The sequence below is a fragment of the Equus asinus genome, chromosome 7, assembly GCF_041296235.1.
Source record: "Equus asinus isolate D_3611 breed Donkey chromosome 7, EquAss-T2T_v2, whole genome shotgun sequence".
Lineage (NCBI taxonomy): Eukaryota > Metazoa > Chordata > Mammalia > Perissodactyla > Equidae > Equus > Equus asinus.
The window spans coordinates 80,519,730-80,538,866 of NC_091796.1; the positions used below are offsets into that span (position 1 = coordinate 80,519,730).

The 19,137-nt window shown below is 44.9% G+C and overlaps 1 protein-coding gene across 18 annotated transcripts in view; it reads left to right on the forward strand.

Moving 5' to 3' along the window:
- The window catches only part of SIPA1L1 (signal induced proliferation associated 1 like 1), a 360,159-nt gene extending 346,838 nt beyond the window's left edge, over positions 1 to 13,321 (forward strand). For all 18 annotated transcript variants that reach the window (XM_070513910.1, XM_044773908.2, XM_070513913.1 and 15 more), the window contains 4 exons: positions 6,152 to 6,298; positions 7,758 to 7,872; positions 10,558 to 10,639; positions 11,316 to 13,321. In XM_070513910.1, the coding sequence (XP_070370011.1) occupies positions 6,152 to 6,298; positions 7,758 to 7,872; positions 10,558 to 10,639; positions 11,316 to 11,459 (488 nt within the window). In that variant the 3' untranslated portion in view covers positions 11,460 to 13,321. The remainder of the gene's footprint in view (positions 1 to 6,151; positions 6,299 to 7,757; positions 7,873 to 10,557; positions 10,640 to 11,315) is intronic.
- Positions 13,322 to 19,137: the final 5,816 nt, after the last annotated feature.

A 19,137-nucleotide genomic window follows, 5' to 3' on the forward strand; every position in this document is an offset into this window, starting at 1 on the left:
AACCCTGGGCCACTGAAGCGGAGCGTGTGAACTTAACCACTGTGCTACTGGGCTAGCCCTCTATTGTCTTTTTAGTGTCTATTTCATTTATTTCCATTCTGATCCTTATTTCCTTCCTTCTAACTTTGAGGTTTTGTGTTTTTTTGTGGTATAAAGTTTTGTTGTTTTTTTTTTCGAGGTGTAAAGTTAGGTTATTTGAGATCTTTCTTGTTACTTGATATAGGCATTTATTGCTATGAACTTCCCTATTAGAAATGCTTTTGCTGCATCCCATAAGTTTTGACATATTGTATTTCCATTTTCATTTCTCTCAAGATATTTTTTGATTTCTTCTTTGACCTATTGGTTGTTTAGTAGCATGTTATTTAATCTCCACATATTGGTAAATTTTCCACTTTTCTTCTTGTAATTAATTTCAAGTTTTAACCATATATGATTTCAGTCTTCTTAAATTTATTAAGACTTTTTTCGTGGTCTAACATATGATCTTTCCTGGACAGTGTTTCATGTGTACTTGAGAAGAATGTTTTGTATTGCTTTTGGATGGAATGTTCTGTATCTTTTAAGTCCATCTGGCTAATGAGTCATTAAAGGCCAATGTTTTCTTATTGATTTTCCGTCTGCATCATCTATCCATTGATGAAAGAAGGGTGTTAAAGTCCATTACTATTATTGTATTGCTGTCTATTTCTCCCTTTAGGTCTTTAATATTTGCTTTATCTATTTAGGTGTTTCTGTGTTGGGTGCATAAATATTTACAAATGTTATATCCTTTTATTGGATTGAATCCTTTATGATTATGTAATGTCCTTCTCTGTCTTTTATTACAGCCTATTTTGTCTGATATAAGCATAGCTAGCCCTGCTTTCTTTTGGTTTCCATTTGCATGGAATATCTTTTTCCATCCCTTCACCTTCAGTCTGTGTGTGTCCTTACATCTGAAGTGAGTCTTTTGTCGGCAGCATATAGATGGGTCTTGTTTTTGTATACATTGAGCCACTCTGTGTCTTTTGATCGGAAAATTTAGTCCATTTACATTAAAGTATTGATAGGCGTGTACCTATTCGCATTTTGTTAATTGTTTCTGGCTATTTTGTAATTCTTCTCTTCCTTTTTTCTTCTCTTGTTCTCTTCCTTTGTGGTTTGATGACTTTCTGTAGTGGTATGCTTAGGTTCCTTTCTCTTTCTCTTTTGTGTATCTGCTGTAGGTTTTTGCTTTGTGGTTACCATGGGGCTTATATATAACAACTTATGTTTATAATAGTCTATTTTCAGTTATTAACAACTCAACTTTAAATGCATTCTAAAGCTCTACATTTTTACTCTCCCTCCAACATTTTATATTTTTTATGTCACAATTTATATCTTTCTATTTCTTAACTAATTATTGTAGTGATTTTTCCTACTTTTGTCTTTTAACCTTCATAAGCCTTATAAGTGATTAATCTACCACCTTTACTATATATTTACCTTTTCCAGTGAAATTTATGCTTTCATATTTTCTTGTTACTAATTAGCACCCTTTCTTTTCAGCTTAAAGGAGTCCCTTTAATATTTCTTGTAAGGCCAGTCTAGTTGTGTTGAACTCCTTTTAGCTTTTGCTTATCTGGAAAACTCCTTTTCTCTCCTTCAATTCTGAGTGACAACATGCTGGTTACAGTATTCTTGGTTGGCAGTTTTTTTCTGTGAGCACTTTGAATACATTGTGCCACTCCCTTCTGGCCTGCAGAGTTTCTGATGAAAAATATGCTGATAGTCTTATGGGGGTTCCTTGTATGTAACAAGTTGTTTTTTTCTTGCTGCTTTAAGATTCTTTCCTTGTCTTTTTTGTTTGTTTTGTTTTTTTTATTGAGAGAGATTTGCCCTGAGCTAACATCCACTGCCAATTGTCCTCTTTCTTTTGTACGTGAGCCGCTGCTGCAGTATGGCCACTGACAGACAGGTGGTGTAGGTCCAAGTCCAGGAACTGAACCTGGGCCACCAAAGCACAGCATGCCCAACTTAACCACTAGGCCACTGGGGCTGGCCCTGTCCTTAACTTTTGACATTTTAATTATAATCTGACTTGGTGTGGGTTTCTTTGGATTCATTTTATTTGGAATTCTCTGGACTTCCTGGATCTGGATGTCTGTTTCCTTCCTCAGTTTAGGGCCGTTTTCAACCCCTTTCTTTCTCTCTTCTCCTTCTAGGACCCCTGTAACGTGAATATTGGTCTGTTTGATGTGGTCCCATTAGTCCCTTAAGCTATCTTCACTCTTTTTCATTTTTTCTTTTTGCTGCCCTGATTGGGTGAGTTCCACTGTCCTGTCTTTGAGTTCAGTGATCATTTCTTCTGCTTTATCTAGTCTGCTCTTTGGTATTTTTCAGTTCAGTTGTTGTATTTCATCTCTGTGACTTCTATTTGGTACTTTTTTATATTTTCTGTCTCTTTGTTGAAGTTCTCACTTTGTTCATCCATTCTTCTCCCAAGCTTGGTGAGCATCTCTATGACCATTATTTTGGACTCTTTACCAAGTAAATCACTTATCTCCATTTCATTAAGGTCTGTTTTTGAAATTTTATCTTGTTCTTTTGTTTGGAATGCATTCCTTTCTATCTTCATTTTCCTTGACATTCTATATTAGTTTCCATGCTTTAGATAAAACAGCCACCTCTCCCAGTCTTAAAAGGGTGACCTCCTGTAGGAGATGAACCTCGTCATTCAACCCTGCCGTAGCTCTTGGTTGTCCGTCAAACCTTTGTGATTGTCCAAGAGCCTGCTTTATTTTTAACAGCTTCCAGTAGTTGAGAGTGTACTAAGTCCTCATTGTCCCAAAGGAGAGGATCTCAGTCAGCACCTATATTCAGGCTAGTTTGAAACCAGACCCTCTGGCAGCAGCTTTTAAGGCATGTAAATATATACCATCCTGTGTAATGCACATATAAGCCCCACTGGCCACCAGAGCCTGGTGATCTAGAGTTGTCCCCTGGGCAGCAGTCCCAAATATCAGGGTACCAGATGAGTGTATAAACTCCTTTCTGGGAGATACCAGGGCAAGCTGGACCAAAGTAGAGGGAGAGCATAAAGATGATGTCCACTGGCCTCTGTTCCCTGAGAGCATCTCCATAGGACCCTAGTCGTGTACCAAACCTGAAGCCTGCCCCTCGGCCAAAGCTCCAGAACAAGCCGATAGGCTTCTTTCACAAAAAGACAGGTTTGCTTCAGTCTGCTGTCTGTGCAGTGTCCTTGGGATGGTAGCACCTGCCAAGAAGTGTCTCTCCAATTGTCCATAGGACCCAGGGACACAAGCTCACCTGGCCACCAGAGCCAGGCAATCGAGGGGCATCCCTAGGAGGCAGCCTCAACCACCAGGGCACCAGCTGCATGTCAAAGCTCCCCTCTGAGATGCTTGTTAAAAACACAGTTTCCCAGACCTTACCCAAGACCTGCTGAATTTGAATACAAAGGTATAGGCTGGGAATTAGTATTTTTACCAAACACCCCAGCTCCTATTAGGGTTGGGTAAATTTGGCTAACCCCAGATTAGTTATTTCTTCAAGACTTGTGTCCACTGGCTCCCTCCAGCCACAATAAGAACTCAGACTCACCGTTTTTTCCCTGTCTTTCCTAGGCTGTGAGGATATTGCTGGTGGTGTCAGCCATTCATTTATTGACTCTTTTTCATCCAGTAAGCAAGCGTTATTTTAGGAAAAGGAGTACTAATGATGGGATACCTCCATGTTCTTGCCTTTGGTTCATAAATACCTTATCTGCTCTTTGACCTAACTAGATCCCAGTTTTATTAAGGGCCATATTCTGGGACTATGGCTTTAAATTTGTTCTTTTCCTGTTTCCTCTGTCCAGCTCCCTTCCAGGGTTCTGCCCCTCCCCTCCCCACTGTGACTCATCCCAGCAGATACCTGTTACCGAACTTGTCTTCGTACTTGTTTATTAAACGTATGGCTGTAACCCCACATTCCGTCTGCCGTTTTTCCTTCTGGGAATTCTGTGTCCGCTCATACCCACATTTCTTTTCCTTCTGCTGCTTCTCTGGAGCAGCATTTTCTTTAAGTCTCCTGCTTTCCTAGTTTGCTTCTCCCTGCATCATTCTTGAGCTCTCACCCTACTCTCACATATGTTCCTCCACCATCTCCATCCTGCCCACTGCTCCCCTACACGGTCCCCTCACCTCTCTCCCCGTCACTCACCAGCACTCAGGGATCAGGACCACTTCCCCGGCTCCCTCCCCCAAGTCTGACTGCAGCTTGAATCTGGTTTCCCTTTGTTCCAACAGGTCACCCCCAGTGAACCAAAGGTGACACATAAAATGACCACTTTCTATCATCCAGACTCTAGAAAAGTCCTCGTAGCGACCTAATGGTCCCAACCTTGGGACCACTCTCCCCTGACCCTTTTGCCTACAATTCCCTGTCTGCCTTGAATGCTTTTCTCACTTCCCTACACTTTTTTTTTCCCCACCTTTGCAGCAATAAGTACAAACCGTTTGTGAAGGCTTGTCTGCATGTGGCATGTCAAAGTAGGCTCTGTCTTCTCGAAGCTTATACTCTAAGAGAGCAGCCTAGAAATCCCACACACGGTCATGTCCAGCCAAGGAAGCCTGGAGTTAAAGGCCAGGCTCCGAGGAAGGGAGGGAATGAGCTGCCCTCTCTGAGCGCCTTCCCGTCACCTCTTCTTGCTTCCCTGGAAGGCAGGCAGCAGCGTGTGGCACATGTGCTACACTGAGCACTCCTTTTGGGCTGGTCCCGCAGCCCCAGCCCGTTTGGTGCCAACACCACTGAAATGTGTTTGGGCATTGGGGAGGGGCGACTCCTTTTTTCCCATATGGAAATTTGGGGGCCTGTAGATAAAAGGGCAGAAGGATGGTGAGTGACACACAGAATTGTCTGTCCCACCTACTTACCCTTGGTGGGAGCAAGCTTAAATAGAACTGAGCATTTAATATCTGGCGGTATTTGTTGATTTCCATTTACTCCTAATTTTGCTAATTTTAAGCACATTAATAACTAGCAGCTGCACTTCAGAGCAGTTCTTTATGTAATTTGAAAGGGAAAACAAGCACTAAATATACTCTGGTTTACCAGGCTATCATAATTCTCCAAACTTTTAACTCCTTGTAAACAGGTATTTCTGGAGTCGTTTATAGATTTTAACTGAAAGCTTCACTTTTAGCTCTGGGTTTGCGTGGATTTTAGTGTCACAGTCACATCCTGAGAGCGGCCGTTCTTGTGCAAGTGCACACTCTGCCATTGTTTCCGTCCCAGACTCTGCCCTCCCGAGAGCATTTACATTTCATGAGCTGTGTTGCCCTGGCCCCAACCTGCCCTCTCTGTTCTCTGCCTACATGAGCTTGAGCAGTAGCAGCGTGCCCTCAGATGGCACAGAGTGGCTCATGGCACCCGTTCCTCCCTGCCCCGGGCTAAGCAAAGGTTAGCTGTTAGAGTAGTTTAATATTTGTATTGAAAAAATTGTCACCATAGAAGGGGCTCGGATGCTGGAGTGCTGTACTCCAGAACTGATCCTAGGACTGGCTTCCTGTGTCCTCGGGGAGGAGAAGGATGTCTCCCCCAGTCCTCACATCACCCTCCTGCGTTCTTCCGTCTGGGTAGCCCAGCGTCCCACATGCTCTCTCATGGTCCTCACACCACCCTGGTTACGTCCAACTGCGGAAACCAGTGGGCCATCCCCGGGACACGGGACAGATGTGGGCCAGGGGTGCATCTGTCCCTCACCAGTCCCAGGGACACGGAGTCCACAGGGAGGGTGGGTCAGATCCCAGGTTCATTGCAGATAAAAATAAGCCTGAATCTCGTGACTCTGTGAGGAAGAACAAGACGCTGGAGCTGCCCAGGGTCCCACTGTGGACAGATGGCTCCCACAAAAGCAGGCCTATTGCCTCGGTGCAAAACTAACTATTCCATGACTCGCTCCATTAGAAATGCAATAGTGAGCGGTTGTCAAAAAATGAATTGAGACTGGAGGAAGCCAGTTCCTAGTTCAGCTGGGCTGTAGAATGGCCACAAATGGCCTGTGAGAGTAGAAACTGATTCCAGGTCACGAAAGACTTACACATCTATTGTGGTAACAGGAAGCGGGTAAGACCTAGAGTGGGTCTCCTGTAAGAAGTGTCTTATCCCTCGTCCCCTCCTGCAGGAGAGTTCTCGGCCTCGGACAGCTCCCTTACCGACGTCCAGGAGACCCGCAGGCCGCCCATGCCCGACCCCGGCCTGATGCCCCTGCCCGATGCTGCCGCCGATTTGGATTGGTCCAACTTGGTGGACGCCGCCAAGGCCTATGAGGGTGAGTCCAGGGAAGGTCCAGGCAGGACAGCCCAGACCCTGGCAGGGCCATGCTGAGGTGTGGGCAGTCAGTGCTCTGTGCAAGTCCCCGGGCTCTTGGCTTCTCTGACACACGCTTCACCGGCCCGGCCAGAAACCAGTTGAGCTGACGGTTACTGAGCACTCCGCGGGCGCACATCATCTGCGTTGGTCAGGTGGACCTAGTTTCTCCTCTGCACAGGAGCTCATCCCTTGGATGCCTTGCCTCCCCGTGTGTGGGGGGCAGAGAGGAGAATCCCAGCTGTCGCTCGACTGAAAGGAACATGTACCCAGAGAGTCTTTCATCACGTCGTAGAGACATCATTGCTAAACGCACAGTTGGATCTGCCAGGATGCTTGTCCAGCTTGGCCCTGCCCCAGTGCCGACAAATGCTGGGCACTCCCTTTGCCCTGCTCGTTCATCTCCTGTGTGTGGTGGCACGTTTTCTGTCTGCCTTGTTCCTGTGCCAGCCCACCAGCTGTGTGCTTGCATTAAGCCAGTGGTTTCTAGAGCAGGCCCTACGCTGGTGCTGACCTGCTCTGCTGACACGTCAAAAACTGAAAGTAATGCTGTCTGTGTCGACACGAGGTTGTCATACGGCTTTTTTTTTTTAAATAAACTGTATTCTAAGATTATCATTCCACATTTTCTAGTGCTAAAATGTTCTTTGTAAAATGATGATGATAGCAGATGATTGGTTTCTGTTTTTATCGCTCTTCCTTAGAATAATTGAAAGTTGCTATTCAGTGAGGCCCCAGTTTTCGGGGGGAATGGACTAGAGCACAGAATTCAGAAGTCGGGCAACCCTGGAGTAGTCAACGACGAACCCCCATTTTAGGCAATGGCAATTCCCCGTTATTAACTTGATTTAAATTTCAATTTTCTGGTCACTCTCCTTCATATCAAATGGTAGAAGTTTTGTTTTTTTGTGGAAGATTTTTTTAAAGTTTGATTTTGTTTTCTTGGCTCAAGCTGTGAGTTGGTACATTTCGAAACACAGGTGATGTGAACCTGAGACAAAGCCCACCAAGATGACCAGTGTCTTGTGGAGAACGCGCTTCAAGAACTGGCAAGAGGCTTCCTACTAGCCCTTTAATGCCTTTGATATCATCGCTGAGTGGAAAGCCTTGGTCTGGAAATTTGGCACAAGGCCTGTTTCCAGGGAAACAGTTAGTTGAATGCTACTTTGATGAGCTGAGGAAAAGCAGGAATAGAAATTGATTCACAGCAACTATTTTTAATGAGAAATTACAATGCTACTGTCGTCTTACAGCTGAAACAATAGTGTCTTTTTCCTGTGCAGGTTGAGAGAGAAGGTTTCCGACGCCTTCCTGTGCATTGATTAGATCAGACTGTCCATGGAGGCCATTTGTTGACTTCTGAGAGGTAGGGCCCAGGATGTGGTTCCAAAATACTGAGAGCTTTCTTATCTTCTTCCCAGTCCAGAGAGCCTCGTTCTTTGCTGCTAGTGATGAAAACCATCGCCCTTTGAGTGCTGCATCCAGCAGTGACCAGCTTGAGGACCAGGCTCTGGCCCAGATGAAGTCTTATAGCAGGTTGGTCACCCAGTGGCAAGGGCGCCACTCTGCACTATGTGTCACCTCCGCTAGTGACCGCAGATGTGGGGAAGAGGAGACGGAAGCCACACAGAGTAGCTGAATGAAGCTCATCACCACGGGGCCGGCACTTCACATTCTAGTTAGAACACTTTGTAACCAAATACTGTAAACACGATTAAACTGTTCGTGATGACTTCGTCATAATTATGAATGTTCACTATATTTAATGCCATGATACAGTTATAGCTTCAGGCTTATTAGGCAAGGTTAGAGAAGTTGTTTGCACTAAATATCCCCAGATTCCTGAGTGTTCAACCCTTGGGTCTGGATTTTGAGTGTCTTCCCCAGCTGTCAGTTGGTCATGCTCGTAAATGTGCCTGGCATCTGAACGGCTCCTGACATGCTTCAGATCAACTCTGTTCAAAAGCTGGGTCACCAGGAGAATTAAGATTGTATGTAAAATAAAAAGAAAGAGGCAATAACTGAGGCCAGAGAGTTTTCTTATGAGTTAATAGTATGGACTCTGACTTCTGTTTAACTGTGCGGTGGCTCGCTTCCATCTTGCCCTCAGTTTCAGGTGGTGTCGTTGTTGGATAAGCGGGTACTATTCCTACGTATTAAAGCATGGCAGCAGGCAGCCGTGGAACACGTAGTAAGCACTCCTTGATGCGGAATAATTTCATCAATTTGAAATCTCTCCTCTTAAAACCTTTCAAGGATTAGTAAGAATCCGGGTATCTATAAAACTTGGGCAGAAACAGACAATAGCAGGAAAAGTGAGGTTGGTGTAGATTGCACACATATCCTATGGGACTTGTGGGTGAAGACTTCTGAGCAGGTCTGCAACAAAACGCTCTTCGTGGAGAAAGTGTAAGACTAAGGGGTCATTTGTTATGAGTGTAACGCACAGAGGCTGCATCCTCTCTTGTCATTGGGACACCTGGGGCAGGAGAGTAGCAGTGAGTTTGGCTGTTGAGAACATTTTAAAGAATTGCAGTCGAGGGGAGAGCCCCAAATCTACCTTCTTAGGATGAGGCCTCCCACAAAGAGAAGTCTGAGTGAGCAAAATCCATTTTCCTGAGAAAGGATTGTTGAACAGTTCTTACATCTTTGTGGACTCCTAAGATGAGGGTGAGAATTGGCTCTTGTCTTTGTTCAATGTGGATGAACAAATGCAAATGGCATTAAATATGTTTTAAAAAATTATCAGTGCACACACAGATCCAGAATTCATTTTGAAAACCTTCAGAAGTCAACATAGGCTCCTGCGAGTTGCTTCAGTCCTGACAGCCTGCAGTGGCTGCGTCTGCTCTCCAGGAGCTGGGGCAGTGGACTCGGCTCGTGGAGGCTGCCCCCAGCCTCAGTGCTTCTGTTCAGCACCACCTTTTCTACCACATCTTTGGCCTTCAACCCACCCACATCCAGCCTGCTTGTTGTACCATAGTGTGTGGCCGTAGATTGCAGCTGACCACTTCCCTTTTAGAATCCATTCATTGTCAGCTTTTAATTAATTGGCCTGTCTTAGAAGTTTGGAGGTCGTTATTTCATTTATTTACAGCCTTGTGACACTCCGTGCCACTGTGAGTTTTGCCTTTGGGGCTTGTTGTAGATCTAGAATCAGCAGAAGACGTCAACACAGCTCATCTTAGGTCAGGAATTCTACCTTGAACTTTGACTTTTAAAGTAAGGAATACCTTTTATTCCATGATTCCAAAAATTCTGAGTCATTACCTCTTCCCCTTTGACCCCTGGAGGGAGGCAGCTGCATATGATCCGAATGGGAGGCTTTTGATTCTCGGTTGTGTGACTCTGAGGTGTGTGCCCAGCTGGAACTCACTCGGGATCTTTCCACAGTTTAAATTCAGGTAGAGGAGAGTGGGGGAAGAGTTGCTGATGAGGGGCTTCAGCCCTTGCCTGGCTGTGATCTGTCCAGCTAGTTGGGTGACCTTCTCATCCTCCAGTGCCCCTTTCTTTTGGTACTTCACTTGCATGGCATTAATTCCTCTCAAATAAAATGGGAGGAAGATAAATAAGAAGAAAATTATGGGCCTTATCATTTGCTGATCCTAATAGCAAAGAACTTTAAGACGTTAAAGTTGGACTGACAAGCTTTGAAATGTGCCGTCTTACTTTTAAAATATTTAAAGATATTTAGACTAGTTTTTAAGACGTCAGCACAAGAACTTAACTGCAACTGGATGAGTGGCCACAGACTTTATTTTCTGGGGAACCAGAGAGCTGCCCTATTCCCGTTGCCCTAAGGTAGAGCCTCTGTCAACCCCGGCCTCCCCTCTATGCACACGCAGAGGAGTAGCTCTCCTCTTCCCAAAGCCACTGAAGAGATAGGAATCACTTCATTGTTTTGACAATCGTATCTGCCAGAAAGTGCCTCTTTTGCTGCCACACAGACCATTTTCTGTTACTCTCCTATACTCTTTGGTCACAAAGATACAGCATCTTTAACAGGGGAGCTATGGATTGGCTGTAGTTCACGCTTGTATTATTGTTTGTTAAGGTTACCGTTTTCTTTTTTAAGGTGAATATGCACACGGGCTTGCCATACTGAGTAATTTGACGTTGAAAACCATTTTACAAATACAGCTGCCTCATTAAAAAACGACCAAACACACCCAGCCAGGGGGGCTCCTGCCAACGCGGTCTTTTGTTTCTTGTTCCCAACAGTAAAGATTCCTCGCCCACTCTGGCTTCTAAAGTGGACCAACTGGAAGGAATGCTGAAGATGCTTCGGGAAGATCTGAAGAAGGTAAATGGCTGTTCTCAAAGCAGGTTGCCCGGTCTGTGCACCCTGCCCCTGAACTGTAACACAACCGTTTGTCGTGTTATGGTATAGATGTGGGTGTTTTCCCTTTGTTCTCAGTACACACATGTGTTTAAGGGGCTGTTTGGAGCTCAGTTCCTGCCGACACACATGGTGCAAGAAGGCCCTCACTGTCATATGTACAGAAAAGTTGTTCCCTTTTTTTGTGAAAGCCCTGGAACCTCAGCCAGCCGTCTCCCGGCCTCCCCATCCTTTGTATAATGTGTCAGTGGCCCAGACCCATATGTCATCCTTGTTATGTGGGCTTTCACATCAAGAGAACCGAGTGTTATTTGGTTGCTTGAGTGGCCTTGATTGTATTAAGACAGCAGCCACCAAAACAATAGTCTAAAATTTAAGACAGCCCTAATTAACAGAGACATCAAAATACACAGTAATGTATTTACATCCCAAAATAAACCTGGAGTGAATCTCTCTAGAAGTCCTGTTCCTGGGTCAGACTGTCTTAACGCCCAGTAGTACCGGGCCCTGTGGACAGCTGTCTGGTGGACTGAAGACTGGAAATGGGCAAAGAGTCCCAACAGGTCCATAGCTCCTCCTCCAGCAGCTGGGAGAGGTGGATCCGCCCCCTCAGTTCTTTCTGCTCTGCTCTACCTCCCAGGAAAAGGAAGACAAAGCCCACCTCCAGGCAGAAGTCCAGCACTTGCGAGAGGACAACCTGAGGCTGCAGGAGGAGTCCCAGAATGCCTCCGACAAGCTGAAGAAGTTCACAGAATGGGTCTTCAATACCATCGACATGAGCTAGGGCAGGCTGAAGCGGAGAGGAGAGAGGACCACAGGGAGTGCTCTCTGTGAGGCTGGAAGCCCCTTGGTCATGCCTTTGAAAGCGTCCTCAGCGCGCCCTCCCCAGCTCCCTACTTCGCCCCCTTTTGGGGAGTGCACAACACAACAATTGCAGATCAACAATCATTATCTGCCTTTTGTAGAAAAGAGAAAAATGAAGTAAATAAAAATTTTAAAAAGTAAAATAAAAGTTTAACTGCTAAAATGTGAATGTCTTTATTTTTTTGCACAATATCTTTATCTGTTATGTATTTAAAAAGAAACTGGGCCTAGGACCAGGGTCCCCCCCGGCCCATCTGCCTCTATTTCCATCAGCTCTTTCCTATCTATTTCAGGTAACCCAAGCTTTCCCTGTTATCCTGACAAACATCATTGTTCCTGGGAAAATAAAGTTTTTAAAAGTTCTTTGGGGAGTGGGGAGGGGCATTTCCTTACCTTTGTTCCTCAAATGCCTGGGGAGGAAGGGCTTTCGCAGAATGCCTACCTCCCTGGAATGACTTGTGCATGAGCTAGTGCTGTCTGTACCCATCCTGCAGAGGACCCGGGGTCATTAACTATAGCAAGTCAGTGAACCGGAGAGAGGCGGAGATGGTGCCTGCAGGCCATGCCCCTTGTAAGTCCTGCATTGTGACATCACTTCCTCCTCCTTCCTTTCCCCAGGGAGATGGTGCCAGGAGCTGTGCACTCCTCAGAGCTAGAGTCCTTTTTGTTTGGCTGACGTGGGTCCCACTAAATTCAAATCAGCCTCTCTACAGCTTCCTGGCTCCAAACACTGATTGATTACAGAATTCCTCCATGTGAAATCTTATCTGTATGCGTTTTGGTCAAAAGTATAGTTTTTGAGATTTTTAAAGATGAAAATGTAGCAAAATTGTATTTTTAGCTCACTCAAAATGACTATATTAATAAACCCTTCTCTCCAAAGCAAGACTTCACCAGTATTTGTAACTAGGAAAAGTGAATGTTATATTGTGAATTTTCTTACTTGCTTATGAGGAGCAATGGCTGTGATAATAGAATGGGCTTTGAAACCTGCATGTCCCAGTGTGCCATTCCAGCACGGCATTTTCTGCATCCCTTTGTGGCCATCCAGAGGATTCTGCTGCAGAAACGACTGATGTGCTATTTTCCTGTCTAGTGATGCAGCTGCCTTGGGCCCCTGGCCATTGTTCCAAGGCCCTCAGTCATGCAGAGCACAGAGACACTGGGCCCACCCATGTTGAGGGACCCCAGGGAAGCCCCTGGTATCCTTGTTTCTTGCCTTCATGATTGCCACTAAACTGACACCTGCCCCTTCAGTGGCGATCCTGGTCTAAGGGGACATTCAGCAGCCTGGTGTCATCTACTCAGAAGTTGCTGCCCCAAGTAGTCTTAACTCATTCCTTTCTCCATCCCGGAAAGAAGTGGGATGGAGTTTCCTCCTTCCCTAACCCCCACCCCCACCCCCAGAATTTTATGCTACACTTTCTTTCATGATGGTGGTTTCCCCATGGTTTTTTTTTTCTGGTGACATTTCTATCATGGAAATAGGAAGATTTCGGAGTGCTTTGTAAAGATCTGATTGTCTCTTTCTCTCTTTGACTTGTATGAAGGAGATTGTACATTGCCTGATATCTCTTTGTAAATGAGAAATATCGCTGACATCCAAGCATTCTGAAGTCTTGCTTATCCTTCTGAGTTTAGTTTTTATTTTGTTTTACCTTTTGTTTGGGGACTTGGGGCAAGCTATTTATTAGAGTTTTGCAACAGAGTTCTTGTTGGAAGCCTTTAAAGACTACTTGTAAAGTTCAAACAATAAAATTCATTTTAAACGCTCTTTTAAAACACTTTGGTCTTATTGCTTGAGGTTTTCTTATTTGAAAGACCACCCAGCAACTCATTGACCCTCCTCACCTCCTAACCTGCTATTCAGGCTCGGTTAACACTAAAGATGATTCTTGAAAGTTTCTGTCCCTTTTAGAATTTGAATAAGCTTTTTTACTGTCTGTCCCCATGTCCATAGAGAATTCCTAATTTGGCTTCCCTGCTTATGATTTAATATTTGCAGACACTTTATAATTAGTCCCCTCTTCATTATCCATGTGTGGATTTTCCATAACAACATTGTCATTCCCTGAGACCACCACATTTTTGGACTGCCTCTCCTGCGTCTCCCAACTCTCAATGTTAGATGTGTGCTCAGGGAATACAAATGCCTGTTAATATTAGGCTGTGCAAAATATAATTAGAAAAGTTAATCTACTGAAAAAAATCAATGCATTCTAAAGCCAAATGGAACCAAATTTTTTCAATCTACCACATCACTGCTCCTCTCCAGTGGTGCAGCTAATTGAGAGCTGACGGTAGAGTGTCTTCCTGTTATTTGGTTCAACAGTTCTACAAATTCTAGAATTACAAGATGGAGTAAGACTGGATGCCACAAGATACTCTGATTAGCAAGCTAAAAGTTCTATTTTGACCTTGATTCTTACCTAGTTTGGAGGGTTTATACATTATTTCTGAAGGGCATGGACATGGATTGGGAGTTCCTGGGACAAGGTGCCATTGGCCTGCAATGATGGAGCATCTTCATCCAGGAGGTGACTGGAAGGGCCGATGGGCTGCATGCCAAGTCTGCTGCAGGAGATAAACAGATTGGATTGAGTTGGGTTACTAACTCTCTAGATGGGGATAAAAATGGTAGTCCAAGGGCAAAGGATATAGGCCCAGTAAGCTTAAGCCATTTGCCTCTAGTTAAATGTAGAATGATGACCTGAACAGATCCCAATCTCATAGTAGATATGTTCCAGCAATTATGGTGCTGCCTCCCCAGAATGCACAAAATTGAGATTAAAGAGCAAGATGACACACTTGGTCAGAAGCTCACATAACCAGTAAAGATGAGCATTATTAAACGTGAACTGTGTTAGATTAAAGACTGCATTGCAGAAACGTTGGATACTTTTCCCTGTATGGATTATGCCACTAACAACCTGCCCATGAGGAATCATCATCTGATAAAGACATTTGACTTAGGCCGGGAGTCACATCCCATCCATGATGTAGCAGCTGTGTCTGGGTAAAATACCTAACCTCTTTGAGCTTGGTTCCCTCATCTGGTAAAATAGTAACAGCATCATATCTTATTTTAAGGACTAAATGGGCTCATATGTGTAAAGCCAGTGACAGGGATTTTGTGGACAACAAACATGTCTTCCCCTCTCCTTGGTCTCCGATACGTTGAGGCTTTTATGTGTTTTTCTAGGAGGGAGTCCTGATGTAGCAATAGCAGAATGGGACGGGAGAGCCAGAATGAGCTCGTCCACTCTGCTTGATGTCGCTCAGGTGCTTTTAACCCTTTGCTATGTGTTTTAGATCAGTGACTCAAACTTGAGCTTCCTTCAGAATCACTGGGAGGATTTGTTAAAATACAGGGGCACCGGACCACAGCCCCAGGACCTGTGACATAGGTCTGGAATGGCAACTTAGTATTCAGATTTTCTACAAGCTCCCAGGTGATGAAGCGGGGCTTTTGAAGAATAGGGGTAGCAGGTGGATACCCATACCCATTAGTAATTAAAAGAAACTGACGCTACAGTGCAAGGTACTTAACCATGTCTGGACACCTGAGTAGTATTGTGACAGGCTAGCTGACCACAGAGCACCTTGCAGAGGGAAACAGGCTCAAACTATAGCTAAAGAGAGTTTATTTAGGTAAAAGAATTTTTTTTTTAATTTTTTACTAAAGGTAATTTAGAGGTCCCTTTACATGAATCTTTCTGCCACCTATTTTAAATTCCTACATTACCTGGATGGGACTGGAGTGTCCTCACCGCCATTAATGGTATGAGACTGGTTACTAGGTCAGCAAGGAATGACCTTGGTGACCTTGGGGGGCTGATAGTTTGGATGGCAGTGCTGCTGAGGAATGCAGGGCCTGGGATGGCAATGGAAGGGCCCTTAGGCAGGCCCACAGTGTGTGGCCACACAGGGGTGCAAAGACTGGGAGACCCGGTTCCAGGCTGGGAGCACGGAACTCCAGTCACCGACTTCCAAATTCAGCCCAGCCTGTTCACCCCAAACTCCAAGAGCCCATCAAACCTCAAAGTTACTAGACAAGCAGATTTCCCAACTGCACTCACATCTGCCTCAAACTTAAGAAATCTTTACCTAGGGACCAGCCCCGTGGCCGAGTGATTGAGTTCGCGCACTCCACTTCGGCAGCCCAGGGTTTCGCCAGTTTGAATCCTGAGTGCGGTCATGGCACTGCTCATTGAGCCATGCGGAGGCGGCGTCCCATATGCCACAGCTGAGGGACCCACAACTAAAAGTACACAGCTATGTACAAGGGGCGTTTGGGGAGAAAAAGGAAAAATAAAATCTTAAAAAAAAAAAAAAAAGAAATCTTTACCTCAATCCTCATGCTGCAAACAGCCCATTTCATGCCACGGTCCAGAGAGAAGTAAAGCGTTGCTTATCCTCTCTATCCTTTAGATAAGCTGCAGCTCAAAGACTTAAAGACACTGGCTGTCTTTTCTGAGAAGATCATTACAGCTTTGTCTTTATTTTCTAACGCTTTGGCCCATTCTGGCTCTCCTTTCCGCAGATCCCCTGCCTCTCCCCAGTCCTGCCAGCTCCCTGAATTCCTTGTCAGATTAGCCTTTCCTGTCCTCCATCCTTGCAAATCCAACATTTCCTCTTGTCTTGCCTACATGCATCTGGGTCATCACACTTGCGACCCAAGAAAGCGTCCACCTTCCCCTTCTCTCATGATGCCTCTCACTATCCCCTTTTACCATGCTCGCCTTCAGTCCTGTGAACAGGCATATCTCGAATCTCCTTCCATTACTTCCTCTAAATGAGCACATCTCATTATGCCTCTTAAGCAGCTCCTCTGCCAGGCACAGCCCCACCTTAAACATATGCAACCCATTTTATCCTTCAATGTGTCCCCCTCAGGACCCATTTTCAACCTAAATCATCTCCCAGACAAAATACCCTAAGCCCTGGGTACCTTGCTCTTTATCTTAGCTAAATGTTTTCCTTAAGGGGTCTCATCACATGTTCAGGGGACATCTGTCATTCCCGTTCCTTAGCCAAAGTTCTTTGAAATGGGCCTATCTCCCTACAAATCTTTTTCAGATCTTGTGAGCACACTCTTGACTCTCTAGTCAGTCCACCCAGCCACACCTCTCCTATGCATTTCTGTGATTCAGCATGTAAGAAAAGCATCACCAAAAAGGCTATCCACCAATAAAATCCAGCTCCCTTTGCAGAAGTATAAATGGCTTGGGAGGGTATGTGTTCTCCAGTTCAGCACGGACACCTCCACCCACTAATGCCTTACATACTCCCAGCCCACCACACCACACACATTTATGTAACCAGCTTGGTAGACATTTGAGTTGATGTCCTCGGGATCCCATCACCAAACCCAGGGGAGGCATTTCCTTCACCGTCCCCGGACCCCCATCCTACACACACAGGCCCACCACACCCCATCCTCACCTACCCTGTATTCCTGGGAGTGAAGGCTCTTAGAAAACACCTTTAAGAGAGAAGTTTTATTCAACTTTCAATAGCAAACTAGAAGTGACTAATCAAGTGGCCTGGAGGGGTCCTTTAGTCACTCACCTTTGTGAAGAGGTAGGATGGATTTGTAACTGACCTAGTAATTTTTCTAAAGAGCCTAAGGGGTATTCGAACACAGTTCTTTCTCTTAAGCAGCTTAAACATTGCTTTGCAATCTAAGACAATGAATATGCTTAGCAAGTCCTTTGTTTTAGTTGGTACAAAGGTAAACTCAGCCCAATGTAGACACATTTCTAATTAATGAGGCTATGCCTATTACAACAGGCACCATAATTGCTTAGTCTGGCTTAATACGAAAGATTCCCACTAGAGTAGGAGCTAGGACTTCATTTACAGGCACTGGGAACAAACAATTCTACCTCCAAAGAGAAAAGGCCTGGTTGGGGATAGGAGGGGTTGGGGGTATGGAGTTAGTGACCACCATCTTTAAGTATTTGACACACCGCAGCGTGAAGGAGAAACTAGCCTTGATCTTTGTGGTTCTAGAGGCAAAATTGAGACCAGTGGATGCAAGTTACAGGAAATAGATTTTCTCTCTGAGGTAGTTAATCAATGGAGATTGGGTGGTTTCCTGGGCTTGAAGCCAAGATCTAAGAGTCAGACCAGGAACCACTCTTCGAAGACGCCCTCCCTTCACCTTTTCCATCAGACTCTGCTCTCTTTAAACAAACTTTGGAGTCATGAGTCACAGACTAAGATGGAAAGGGACCTTTAAAATGATGCAGTTCTACCTCCCAGCCCAGGATTCAATCTCTTTTTCATTGTCCAGCCACATGTTCAGCCACTTAAGTTTGAGCACATCCAATGATGGGGAATTCACTACTTCCAGAGGCAACACATTTTCTCTTTCAACTTCTCTCTGTCTCGCTCCTTTTTTTTTTTTTTTTTTGGTGAGGAAGATTGGCCCTGAGCTAACATCTGTTGCCAATCTTTCTCTTTTTGCTAGAGGAAGATTGCTGCTGAGCTAACATCTGTGCCAATCCTCCTCCACTTTGTATGTGGGATGCCGCCACAGCATGGCTTGATGAGCGGTGTACAGGTCGGTGCCTGGGATCCAAACACATGAATCCCAGGCCGCCAGAGCAGAGTGCGAGAACTTAACCACTACAACATCAGGCCAGCCCCTCAACTTCCTCTTAAGTCCTAACTTTTATTCATGGAAAAATCTGTTTCCCTTTAATTTTTTTAACTACTCCTAGTCCTATCACTTCAAATTCTACAAACAAATATGACTTTCTCTTCCCAGGTAATAGCCATCAATATGTTGGAAAATTTCAAGTTTTCCCAATGTGATTTCTTCCCCAGGATAAAAATTCTCCGTTCTCTCAGCTTTTCCTCATGCGTCATGGTTTCTCGCCCCTTCTCCACCACAATATAGTCATATACAGTATGCATTAAGGACATGATTGCTTTACGTGCGTTAGCTCATTGAGTTCTCACAACAGCCTTGTGAGGTGGGTGCTATTATTGTCCCTGTTTTACAAAACAAGAAACGGAGGCCTAGAGAGGTCAAATAATTTGTTGACTGTTAAATAGCTGGTACAGCTGGGAGTTAAACCCAGGCCTCTGATTCCCAAGCCAATATTTAATCTGTGCTTTCTCGGTCGTATTGGTCCCACCCTAAGGGTCCCCTGCATGGCCTGCTTGCATGGATCCTCGCCAAAGGGACCTGGATGGTGAGCATCATGGACGCTGGGTCCTAAATGGGGTGGAGATGGGGGCCAGGGAAGACAGGTAAAAGTGTACCTGAAGGCCAGAGGACTAGGAGGAAACCACCTCTTCCGGGGACGCTTCGTGGAGATGGGACTTGAAAGTGCTTCAGCATTCTTTCTCACACGATATAGATGTTTTCCTTACGAGTTTCAATTCAAAAAACATCTCTGTCCAATCCTGGGCCAAATCTGGAGGTAAGAGAAGATTTGAGAAGCTCAAACCAATGGTTGCTAGGGTTGAGAATGCATCAGCACCACCTGGAGTTGTTGTCTTAATTCCTATCCCTGGACTGCAGGCTCAGAAGTTTGGTGTTAATAGGTCTGGGTGGAGCCATGGAATCTTCACTTGAATAAGCA